Source organism: Antedon bifida, chromosome 9, assembly GCF_963402885.1.
Source record: "Antedon bifida chromosome 9, ecAntBifi1.1, whole genome shotgun sequence".
NCBI classification, from domain to species: domain Eukaryota; kingdom Metazoa; phylum Echinodermata; class Crinoidea; order Comatulida; family Antedonidae; genus Antedon; species Antedon bifida.
Window position 1 is genome coordinate 15,568,415 of NC_136234.1, and position 13,102 is coordinate 15,581,516.

The following is a 13,102-nucleotide window of genomic DNA, read 5'->3' on the forward strand; positions in this document are numbered from 1 at the left end:
ACAGAGAATTAAGGTGCATAATTTACTCTACATTAGCATCAACCATTGACCTAGCCATTGAAAAACTTTACATTAGACGTCCCTCAAAATAAAATTAACTAATAAAATATTTGTCATTGTTTACTTTTATTGTAATTCATTTACACTCAGTTGGAATTTAGCGACTGACTAGTTGCAGTACAATTTAACCAACTAGTATTATTATTTTTAAGTCATTGAGTCCAAATAGGTAACACAAGCTTTGCTTAACACATAGGTGGAGATATTAAATGTATAACATAACAACAAACACATTTGGAAGACTTATCCACATAATAACTAATTAAAAATATAATTTAATAAAATGAATCTATTGAAAAAGAAAAGTTTTTACAAATTACATTTTACAGTCCAAATTTTTTTTAATATTTTTTTCTGGTCAAAGTTAAATAAATTACTTTTCTCTGTAGTCGTTTTAATACAAACAAAATGTTTTTTTATTATATATTGATAATCAATATTGGTATTATTAATAATAAACTAATAAAACAAAATATTACCGTCATATTATTGGTCAGTATGATAAATAGTCTATTTTTACATATATACTTTATACATACATATCTTTTATTGTTTGAATTATAACTACAAACACCCCATTTAAATGTCAAATTGTGTCTATACTAATTTGTGTTATTATTGGATATTTAAACATTATGAATAAAAATGGTAATAAAAATAAATAAAATTTTTATTTTTAGATGGTATTGTATTGTGTAATGAATTTGTTTCCTGCAGTTTTTAAATATGTACACAGTGTGTAACACAGTTAATAGTAACTGCCTTCACAAGGAACTTTAAATCTGCTCACTGGTCAAACATGCTGTTATGCACATGTAGAGTTCTGCGGGGTGACGCCACAACGATAGATGGCGCTGTGTGGTTGCTAGCCAACCAAAAAATGTTTTGGTTGGCTAGCAACCTACAGCGCCACCTACCGTCGTGATGTCAACACCGCAGAACTCTATACATGCCTCAAATGCTTACATGAATAAACAAGAGTGTGTACATTACATACATTATGGTGTCACTAGTAACAGTCATTCTATGCATGCTTTCTGAACAGAAATCAAACAGTGTAGAATGACTTTTTGAACTGACAGCTGCATAGTCTAGTGATGTGTAATGAATACGAAAGGTTGCGATTGATTATACTGAAGATGAGTTATTATGTGACAAATATTGTTTTAAAATGATATAATGTTAAAAAATATTTATGACAGAATATACAATTTAAATAAAGTCATCTTTTATATAAAAATTATTTTAAAAATGTTTGTAACCTCTTTTAAAAAACAACAAATGAGGAAATGTAATAAAAAATATACCCTGAAAATATGAAAGACCAACTCATGTCCTACAATGTAATCCTTAATAAAAAATATCAAACTTTATGTTTATGCCTGTACTATGCAGTACCATGTTTGGTGTCTTGACGGCAGTCCTAGCTGCAACATAGTATAAAGCTCTGTCTACACTATCAAACTAGTTTGACAAAAAAGTGTGATGTGCCCAAACTGGGCCATAGCCACCAGTACGGTTGGTAAGGTTTCTACCTGACCACTTTTTCATATAGGCCTTTGACAACCCAGTGGCTTGAATAGAAATTGTTCCCTTTTCTTGCGAAAACCAGACCACTTTATTTCTCGTGGCTATGCATCCCTGTCAAATAAGGTATTGATATGACATCATCGGGTCCATATATGGGCACAATTTTCTTTGTAACATAAAGTTTGATAGTGTAGACAGAGCTTAAGCATATTAAATCTCTATTAACTACACCCTAACCCTGATCCTACACTCATGCAACATGCACAACCATGCACTCTGCCTACTACTCTCTTTATATTAAAAAATCTTCTCTACGTCATGCCTCAGTCCAGCTGGGTCCACGTCTATGTACATACTAATTACATATTGAAAAATGCGTCCATGTCACAATATTCAATGTTTGTTACTATTTTATAATAAATTATTTCTGTACATCATCATCTGCAGCTAATAACGTCTTATCAAAATCAGCACACCTATTTGGCAGTCTTATTTCTGTATATATTAATGTATATATTATATTTACGTTTCCTATGTTTTTGCATATTTCTTATACCTAAAAGGGTACACCTTAAATAAACGAACAAATTAAAAGATCACTTAACAATATTCTTGATAACAACAATATATCAATAGTAAACGCAAATTAAAAAAATCTTTATTTGGAGAGACCTATCATAAAGAATGACAATTTCAAATTGGTATGTTTAATTTAAAACCAATTGTAACCACATTGATAACAGTGGTGGCGCTAGCATCAGGGAGCGATCCCCCCCCCCCCCTAAAACTACGCTTGAATGTCTAATGTCATCGGAGCTTCAAGGGGCTCGCCAACCCTCATGTTGTAGCCTCACCCTCCGTCGGGCAAATCCTGGCGCCACCACTTATTGATAATTGATTTTAACAAGTGTTTAATACTAATTTTCACAATTTTAACTGTATAGAATATTTTTCTATGCATTGTAACCCTTCTTTCATTTTATTATTTTTATTATTAATATGAATGAAATAATTTATTTAAATTGCATAAATCACAGTCCACTAGGTCAGTTTAAGAACAGTTATATTTTCATATTGTTATTGGAAAAAACAAGTGGTGCTATTATCATTGTAGTTGCAAATGATATTTCATAATACAGTAAGACATTTGAAACCTTAAAAATATGATATTGTATATAATTTATAAATATATCCTGAATATAAACAAAGACAAAAAAATACATTATTGGGGTTTTTTTGGCATTAAAAGGAGTAGGATTAAAAAAAATATGAAACATTTAGATTGGTAACATTTCAGTTACATTTGTGTCTTTTTTTGTAATTATTTAAACTTGAAATCTTTAATACATGCTGTTTATTATACGATGCTCTGTTGGTTGAGAACGAAGATGTTAGATGTCCATTGCCACTCATTCCATTGGCTCATATACTGGGGACTGCTGGAAGGGAGCCCTCATTAGTCTTAAGCTCTGTCTACACTATCAAACTTTATGTGACAAAAAAAGTTTGATGTGCCCAAATATGGTAGTGATATAGTGTCCATCTATGGGCATATCAAATTTGTTCTCACATAATTTTGATGGTGTAGACAGATCTCTATGCTGTGGTTGTATTCGGTGTATTTTGTATTCTTCTGGTATCATACAATCCTGACATGCTCCGGTGCCCTTTTCTACAATTTGCAGGCAAACTTCTCTGGAGTGTAGCAGAAGGCCAAACGCAATTTATCTTAATCGCATTTCTAATGTAACATTACCATGTACATGCTTTGGCTGACACTTTGGAAGGGGTTGTTGTTTGCTCCTTTTGTCTTTCTTCCTACAGCTCAAATTGGTTTTCCCCCATCTCTCACTTCACTTTTATTTCTTGTTTTTCACTCAAAACAATGTTGTGTGAATGTTGATTCGCTTGCAGACTGCTACAGTGTATTGCAGAACAGGTTTAAGCATTTTGAATCACTTTTAGAATTCTCTTAATTTGCTTTTCCTTTTTTAAAATCAAATAAATATGAATTTCTTTTAAAAATGACAAACAGATGACTTCAGGTGGCCAAATGTTTGTTTTGTTCTATTTATACTTTTGAATCTTCTTGTTTATGAAGCGTGTCCATCTGATCGAATATGAATGAGAGAGTATGCCGTTTGATTGAGTCTATGTTACTTTGTAACTGCCTATTCCGTTCTTTATAATTCTGGTTTTCTAGTCTTAATTTGTCATTTTCCGAAACAAGATATGCTTTTTCCTGTAAAGAAAAATAAAGATAAATATTTATTAATAATTATTATCTCGACACAGGTTTGATGGTTTTTAAGTTCAGGTAATGACCGATGACACACTGATCAATCAGTCGTCACAAATCAAGAGCGCCCTATTATGCAGGTATACCATTATAATAATAATAATTTATTGGGAACTTCATTTTTGTATTACAGTGGCACACTTCACATTTTGTCGAACAAAAATAAATAATAAATGAATGCACAAAATAGACAAATACAGGTACCGGTAACATGTAATAAAACCATTCACAAAACCCCTTCCCACTTCCCAAAGATAACAAGTACACCACTATCATCAACATCATTATCATATAGTAATTATACAGATAAGACAATGTACTGTAATTTTAATAATGTTGATACACTTGTTTCTTTGTTCATATCACAGCCTCCAAGCCTGGATGCACTTAAATTAACATGCACTTTGAACATCCTCCCTGAGGCTTCGTTTGTTGTCTGTGAGCTGTGTCTTCTGTTGATTCCAGGTCAGAATTTCCCTTGTCAAATTGCCTAACTAGCTTCTACCTCTGTCCTATAGGTAGCCTGTGGCCAATTGTCTGTACATTTTATGTGCATCTTTGTCTATCCCGGTCACAATTTCCCTGGTAAAGTTGCTTAAACTAGCCTGTACCTCTGTCCTATGAATAGCCTGTGGCCAATTGTTGTCTGTATATTTGATATCATGTCTGTTCTTTTCTATATTAGGTCATGATGATGACAAAGTTTCCTCAACCCCATAATAATTTTACAGTCAAAGTATTGTACTGTATATATTCTATTAGTTAATAATCTGCATATTGTATTTAAACAGAACGATTTGTTAATGTCATATTGAATTTGAAAGGGGAAAAAGATGACTGTGCCTCAATAAATTAATATTAATGATCTATAAGCCAACAACTAGTTAATGCTTTGTTCAATTGAAAGCAATTTTACTGGGATAAATGTTTTTTAAACTACAATCGACCCAAGGAATGGGTTGGGGGTAATGAATTTAAAATTCATACTGGGAATGGACCTATATTTTTTAAAAAAAGACTGGAGTGGTGGGGGATGGGGTGGGAAGGGCAAGTGTAGGTATCATTTCTAGAACCACCCTGGAGTGGTGGGGGTGGGGGATGGGAAGGGTGGGGGTAAGTATCATTTCTAGTTAGTTTCTAGTTGTGTGTAATTCACAAACATATTATGCTAAATGGCTTAATCTGTTCTGAGTTGATTTCGATTTAGTTCAGCATAAATTGAAGCACTTAATAGTATCATTTGGCAGCAAGATTTCGTGACATCTAGTAAACCACAGATGCTCTCTTGGGTGTTGCTTCTGAGAGGTAGTGATTTAAGAGTGACGTCACAAGTTCATATAAATTGTGTTATATTCTGTGCGCTGTTTTCCGTTTAAATGTGAAACCTCTTTAAGTATTTAATTTGACACTTTAGAATTAATGAAAACAAATTCAACAAAAGTTTAAACAATATTTAAACAGAAACCTGGCGAGTATCATGAATTTAATACAATATAGAATTTTCATTTGTATATTTATTATAATATTAATTTTATTTGTTTTTTACCTGCATGTTAATTGTAATAATAACTGTAATAATTATTAATTCATTATATTACATAGCCTATGTAAATACGTGAACGTGATTGGTTGAAACTGCGTCACATGACTGTCGCTTCGAGGATCGTAAATCGTATATATCCTCGAGAACGATGATATTGACTGAGTAATTTTCGCGTAATTATCGTGTCCCCTGTCATTAATCATATACATTCTCGAGTTCGATGATATTGACTGTGTAATTTTCGTGTGGCAACACTCGCGTTCGCCGATAAATAAACAAAAGTCATCTACTGGATTTGAACTCGGGTGGAATTGTCACTCCATCGCAAGACAACGCTTCCGCCGCTGCGCCACGGAAGTTGCTTCAAGAAATTATTCATCTAAACTATTTAAACTATGCATACATAGCGCCCTCATTTGTTATTAGTCCTCCCTAAATGTGATGAAACACCGTTTGTGATTGGTCAATACTCACGGTAGTAACCTAGTAACTACGCGCTGAACATCCGGTGATTCGGCTAGCTCCTCGAAGAGAAGACGATGAATTGTTTATTCGGCCTACCTGATTATAATATTATTATTAATAGGCTTATTGATGGAAATTCTTCTGTTAATTTAAACGACCTAGGCCTAAGTGAATATTTTATTGCCAAGGAATCATTAATTAGTAATTATCTGTATATTATTCTTCGCAAGGTAAGGTGTCTAGGCAGGAGGCTTGTTTACATACAATACAAATACTATAGAATAGGAGGCCTAGCCTAGCTTCACCAGCAGACTTGTTCTTGGCTATATAATATAACAGATATTGCCTTTTATATCGGTTAAATATAAGATTTGACATCCCCTTGGGAATGATATTATGTTCTCGGGGAATATATATTTCCTCGAACATAATATCATTCCCTCGGGGATGTCAAATCTTATATTTAACCTCTAAGCAGTCAATATCTGTATAATAATACATAATTCTAAAAGCCTCAGAATGCTTAACAGTAACAAATTAAATAGCAGAAAATTAAAAAGGTGAGTTTTTAAAGCTCCTTAGCTTAGAATTGGCAATTAAAGTTGTCTATGTACTTAATTCTTTCATTGGTGAAATTATAAATAGTGCATTTAATTTTTCATAAACTATGCATCATTACATTTACTTGCTGTTATGTATATGTGGAAAAAACCCCCAATATATAACAATGTAATTCTTCTTTACATCTACAGTAAGGTACATTTTGTGCAACTCCTATAGGATTATAGATAATAACAAATTAATAGTGCATACCTGATGTAATAATAATGTAATTACTATTTTGTGCACTAATCACACTCCTATTAGAATATAGATTAATAAAAAATTAATAGTGCATACCTGATCTAATGTCATAACCCTCTCTCGTAATTCCTCCAGCTCATCTCTCTTATTCAGACTTCCAGCACTCCCGCTATACCGGCTGCCCATACTTGAATACCGGTCTTCCTCGCTTACCGTGCAAGTGCTAAGAGTACAGGTACTAAGATAACTTGGATAACTGGTCACGCTGTATTGATCGCTGTCCTTGTCCGACTCAGAGTCTTCAGTCTGTGTGCTTTGTTGAATCAGCCTAGCTTTCTGTCGCATGGACATTTTGCGTTTCTGGGCTAGGGTGATTTCTGGACAGGTTTCCAGGGTACACGTTTCGATGGGGCAAGTGTCGACTGGTGAGGAATCCGGACTGGTTGGCTCAGATTTAATATGTACTGCAGAAAATGAATTAAAACAGCAAATTAATAATATTAAATATCATTATTAGTTTTATTTATGCTAGAAGGTCTTATACTCAAGTACGTTAATTGATATTTAACATATTTAAGTAGATCACATAACTCCTCAGGACTATCAAAGCATATTTGATCGAAACGTCGAGAAACTCAACAGTTCTTTTCAGAACTAACATACGTGGTGTACCGCAAACTTTATATCAACGGATCACATAACGTAATAAAAAAATCTGATCAATGAAAGTGGTCAAATAATAAATTATAAAATGTAACAGTTTGACCGATAAAAATAAACAAATCTTTCTATGGGTAAGTAACAAGAAAAAGTAATTTATCTCACCACCATTCATCTTTGAACAATCCATTGTGTGCCGCCTTCGAACACCGTTCGGTGAACTACTATCGTTATTCAGTCCTGTACCTTTCTTCGCTCTACACTCCATTACAATACGATTTTTACAATGTTTATGAGAATTAATACCACAGATTCTACACTTAACACCTTGCTTGATAATGCCCCAAAGGAGACCAGTGCAATGAGAGCAAAATGTCGGACTGAAGTAAGTATGCACGTGAAAGTCGTGCTTGAAACTGTTGCGTAAGGCTAGGGAATTAGCCTTTACGAAATAATTCTTCATTTCACTCTTGCTTATCAAACCATCCCTGGAGAGAAGAGGCAAACAAAAACACAGAGGTAAATGCAATGAACGTGATAACAAAATCATAACAAGCAATAGGTTACTAGGACGTTAAAAATGTGAACTCTGTTCATATTCCCTGAGAAAATTTATCCAGACAGATTATGTCTGACCCTATTAAAAAGCTAAAGTGAACAAAAAGAACAACATTTAATTTACAATGGGTTCTGTTTGCACTGAAAAGACAAAACAGATTATGAGTTAATTTCTTTAATTTAATTCAATTAGTTTCGTTTTGTGCCTTTTCTACTATTTTTTGTCTTTATTCTGAGTAGACTTAGCAAGTTGCAATAAAAAGTAGTAACAAGTATTACCACCGGTTATTTATTTTTGTTTTCCACCAATTAGTGGTGACCTTATTTTAACTCCATCGTGGGTAGTAGTGGTGATGTGCGGGAACACGTCCTCTAACAGGTAACTAATGCGGTGTTTAAATAATTGTTGATATAGTTGTGGTTAAAGACACAAATTAAGAAGATAATTTTTTGTAAAAAGAATAAGGGGAAATGTTTCAAAACTACTCTAAGGACACTCCTTTTCAGGGGACATTTTGTTGGGTTCTAAAGGTGTCCCCTTAAATCTACTAAAATAGTTTATTTTGAATTTGTCTGAAGAAACCAATAAGTTAATGGGGATATTTTGTTGGGTGCTGAAAATGACCCCTAAAATCTACTAAAATAGGTTATTTTGAATTTGTCGAGAGAAACCAACAAGTTATTTTCTTCTGTCAATGGGTTGTTTCTTAAATGTAATGCAATGTAATTGCTAATTATTCTTCAAGGTACTGCGTTTCCTGTGTGTATAAAGTGGTACTCTCAAATGTTATCAACAAACAGTGATAACACAGTAGACAAGGTTTAATGTTTGTCTGTCTGAACAAGTTCACCTGAGACTTAAGTTTGAGCGATTGTCTGCACAACAAATTATGAAATAAAATCACTAAATGTCCGTTCGCATTTACATTCATTCAAGAAAGGTCTATTAATGTGTAATGATTTATGAACGACGTAGTTCAGCTAACACATAATTAGTGTTACAAGAGATCCAGGTCAGGAATATGCCCAGGGAAGTTACACTAAGGGTTAATCATGTAAGGTCACTGTATGCTTTGGTTAGATAGGCGTCTGTGCAGTGATAGCGTAAATAGTAGCATGTGTACAGCTTAGCCTGATAGACCTTGTTGAGCACTTGCGTCAACTTGTAAGACGTATTGTTTGATAAACACAGAAGTCAAATTCACTTTTTTTAAGTAAGCTTTCCACAGCTCATAAGTTTTTCAAGGTTTTTAACGAATTGAGAATATTTGATTATTGTTGTTTTTGTGTGTTTTTATTTTTATTTGTATATGATTATAAGTATTGGCCCCTCTCTCTTTTTGTAACAAACCATTTTGGGCTTCTTTTTGTCTATGGTACTTTTTATCTGACTGATTTTGACAAATGAAAAATACTGTATGTGTATGTATGATGATGTCATATCACTACCATATTTAGGCATATCACTACCATATTTGGGCATATCACTACCATATTTGGGCACATCACACTTTTTCTAATAGTGTAGACAGAGCTTAACAAATAAAGCCTATTCTATAAAATATGTCTCGCTCGCTCATCAGCTTTATCAGTGCATGGCGAATTCATTGAATCTAGGATTTAATAAAGGAATTAATCAGAATAGCATACTTACTGATCAGCATCGAGAACACAGAATGATTCCATGAAGGGAAAATTACTGGAAATTGCTTGGAATTCTGCATAAGATATATAACCATCTTTATCATTGTCATAATTTTTAAAGACAGCCTATGGAAGTAATGTAAAATATCAATTAATATAACAATATACAATGTTAACAATGTATTTTTAATATTGACACTTAACCTAGAATAAACAATACATAAACATATATTTATAACATATAGACATAGTAAATTTCTTTTGGTTGTTTAAAGTCATTTTAATTAATTATTGAAATTATAGTATTCTACTGCAGTAACTAAATGTTTTACTGCAGCAACGTATCATTTTACTTTGTTTCAATTGAGAAGTGTATGACAGTCACGGCAATACAGATTACTGTACTCCCAAAAAAGAGCATATAAAGATTAAAGAGTTAATACAAAATGTACTTAATAATAATGAATAATTTTGGTCCATGTATGTATTGTCCCCAAAAAACATGAAAAATAAATCAGACTTTGAATAGGTTATTTTGTAGTTTTAATAAAGTGAATCACTTCTGTAGAAAAAAAAACGGAAAAAATAATGTTTTCACTTATAAAATAACATGATAAATGGTTAAATTCAACCAAAAATCAATTGGCTGGCAGCCAATTTGACTATTTTTTGCTTTAAATTCCAGTTTTTTCAGGTAAATAAATTTTGTTTCGATCCAATATTTGGTCGAAGTCAATAACTATTATGTGACATTAAAATGGCATATTCAACAACAAAAATGTATAAAAATATTTTTCAGGCAGACAATACATCTTTAAGAAATTCAATATTACATAATTTCTTTATGGTACATACCTCAACCATTGCACTGACATGCTTCCCGATAGTCTCTTGATCAGAAGGAGCGGAAACGCCTGACGCCCAAGCCGCAAACACCTGAGGCTTCGTTGGTGTTGGAGGCTAAAAAAACAAATTGTCATTTTCTTTATGTTAAAATAATCCTTGTTATATACATTTTAAAAGGTTATCATTATTTGATTTGGTGGATTTTAATGCCTCTGTTTAATATCATGAGTAAATCTCTGTCTACACTATCAAACTTTATGTGACAAAAAAATGTGGATGTGCCCATATACGGACACGATGATGTCATATCTGTACCATATTTGGGAATATCACTACCATATTTGGGCACATCACACTTTTTGTCAAACTTGATAGTGTAGACAGACCTCAAACCCCATAATCACATCTCAATATTTCATTCTATTTAGTTATTTTTTTTGGTCCTTCTCATTATCTTCTACTTTAAAAGAAATTCATCATTTAACCCAGTTATTCTCACTCCGTTTGTGTACAATGTTTTTCATTATGTATACTACAGTATCAGTTTTTGTCATGTGCTAACTGGCTGTGCGCCAACGCTACAATATTTGTTTCATTTTACTTATCAAGAACTGCAGAAATGTTCTTATGGATATAAAAGTAGGTTAGACCATAAAGGTGGATGGACTCTCAACTTCATCTCTGTCAGTGCTATCACAATTTGCAGAAACTCAAGTATCAAGTACATGAAAGCCATTTGAAAAGTACGTCCCACTTGAATAACAACGCCTAACAAGATTTACATGAAGCTCCATCTTTTAAAAGGGGTCAAAATTGCATCAAGATACGGTAATTCAGACTGCCTGACAAATTTCATAAAAACAATCATATTAGCGTGGGACCCTAGTGATAACACAAATAATTCATAACAAAATATGCCTGGTACAAATATGTAGGCAGGCATTTGAGGAACTAGAGTGGAGCATAGGTTTTTTGGGAGAGGAGTTGCATTGCAGTTGTTGGTGGGGATTTTCTGGATACAAAGTTCACCTCCAGGAACCAACAAAGTATCTCCTTAATATGGTGCCCACTGAATAGGGGTTGGTTGTAGTGTTAAAACATATATATTGCCCCTCGTTTGTTTCTCAGGAAAGTGGCCCATTACTAGAGGTCACTCAAAGGATGAGTTCTACTATAGTTGTATTACTGACTGACTTAACATAAGATTTCAAAGGTTTGATGACAAAGAATCTCACTGACAGCATGTACTAATTTATAACAGCAGCAATGTCAGCCTACAAAACATACATATAACTTGCATATCACTAGGCAGACTGATGCTTCTTGGAAAAACGGACATGTGTATTCAAACTGTTTGAGAATGAGACTGATTTCATGGAGTCTATTTGTCATTAATTATAAATGTATTGTCCTCATAAAGTTGACTTTTATAATCTTAGTTAAGTAATAGTTGTCTACATGAATAATTTACATACATCTTCCACTATACGAAGGACAGCAATCCATTTCATGAGTCCCAGACTTATGAGTGGTTTTTACTTCTCTACTCACTGTGTGTCATTTAGTTTCTCACACTGAATAAATCCAACGTAAGCCTAAGTTCTTTACGACTGTTCCAAGTGAACCGTACTTACCGCACTATTCGCAGAATTCCTTGGTTCTCTCGCTAAAGATAATTCATAAATCTCATCTTCTGTGTATTTTAAGTCTAAAGATACCTGGAAAATAAAACAGTCAGTCACCATGTTAAATTATATAAATTTAAGCGTTGATGGAAGAGTCTTGGGACTTATATACATATGTTAATAGCCTGCTGTAGGCCTCTAAAAGGTTAGCGTGAATGATCAAAAAAGCACCGCGGCACTCATAAACATTTTTTTGAAGTTGCGGTTTAAAAAAAAAATATTCACTCGATCAATGACTTTTAAACCTGTTAAAACTAATTATTACAAATTAACTGTATATTCGCAAGGATTTAACATATTGCAAATATTAACCGAAATCCATACGCATTACCATGGAAACAAAACTAACACACGCCTACATGTAGTGCATTAACTTGCATTGTTGTTCTTTTTTATTATAAAAATCTAGTATTAGTTGTTCAGAGATATTTTACTTGTCTGGCATTTAATTTCATCCTTCCACAGGGAATGAAATCACTGTGTTTCAATGCCCCACGACATGTGTAGGGAATCGGAATGATAGCGTCATAATCAGGTGTCTTCCCTTCAGTAAAAATCAACATATGAAGCTTTGCAGTTATGAAAATTACAAGGAAATCGAACAGTTTGGGAATTAAAAGCCACGCCAATCACACGGCAAGATAACAAAGTGGAAATCGTCCAGGGAACGAGTCAATCGCTGGATAACAAAACCACATCGTTGTAGTGTTCACGCTGAATGGCCTATACAGCAGTACACGTAAAGTTCACACATTATCTGAATATGCAAACCATTTGAGAAGGTCTTAGAGTAAACTTGATTAGCACATAACAATACTACGAATACCTGTTCACTGTCACGACAGTCTAGAAAACAATAAACTAATTTATGACGTGAATCAAAGTGTGCTAATCCTACAGGGAAATAATCTGGTAATTTTTTTTCTAAGTATGCAAATTAAACATGTTATGGTTAATTAAAAAGCAATATTTGTTCACAATCATAATTTCAACCATTATTATTTGAAG

General features: G+C 33.2%; 1 protein-coding gene across 1 annotated transcript in view; it reads right to left on the reverse strand.

Annotated features, from left to right (window-relative positions):
* Positions 1-109: 109 nt before the first annotated feature.
* The window catches only part of LOC144852838 (ras guanyl-releasing protein 3-like), a 47,521-nt gene continuing 34,528 nt past the window's right edge, over positions 110-13,102 (reverse strand). Inside the window, exons 12-17 of the mRNA XM_078710861.1 lie at positions 12,044-12,127; positions 10,419-10,523; positions 9,574-9,689; positions 7,527-7,849; positions 6,798-7,165; positions 110-3,832 (exon numbers count right to left, since the gene is read on the reverse strand). Of these exons, the coding sequence (XP_078566987.1) occupies positions 3,662-3,832; positions 6,798-7,165; positions 7,527-7,849; positions 9,574-9,689; positions 10,419-10,523; positions 12,044-12,127 (1,167 nt within the window). The 3' untranslated portion in view covers positions 110-3,661. The remainder of the gene's footprint in view (positions 3,833-6,797; positions 7,166-7,526; positions 7,850-9,573; positions 9,690-10,418; positions 10,524-12,043; positions 12,128-13,102) is intronic.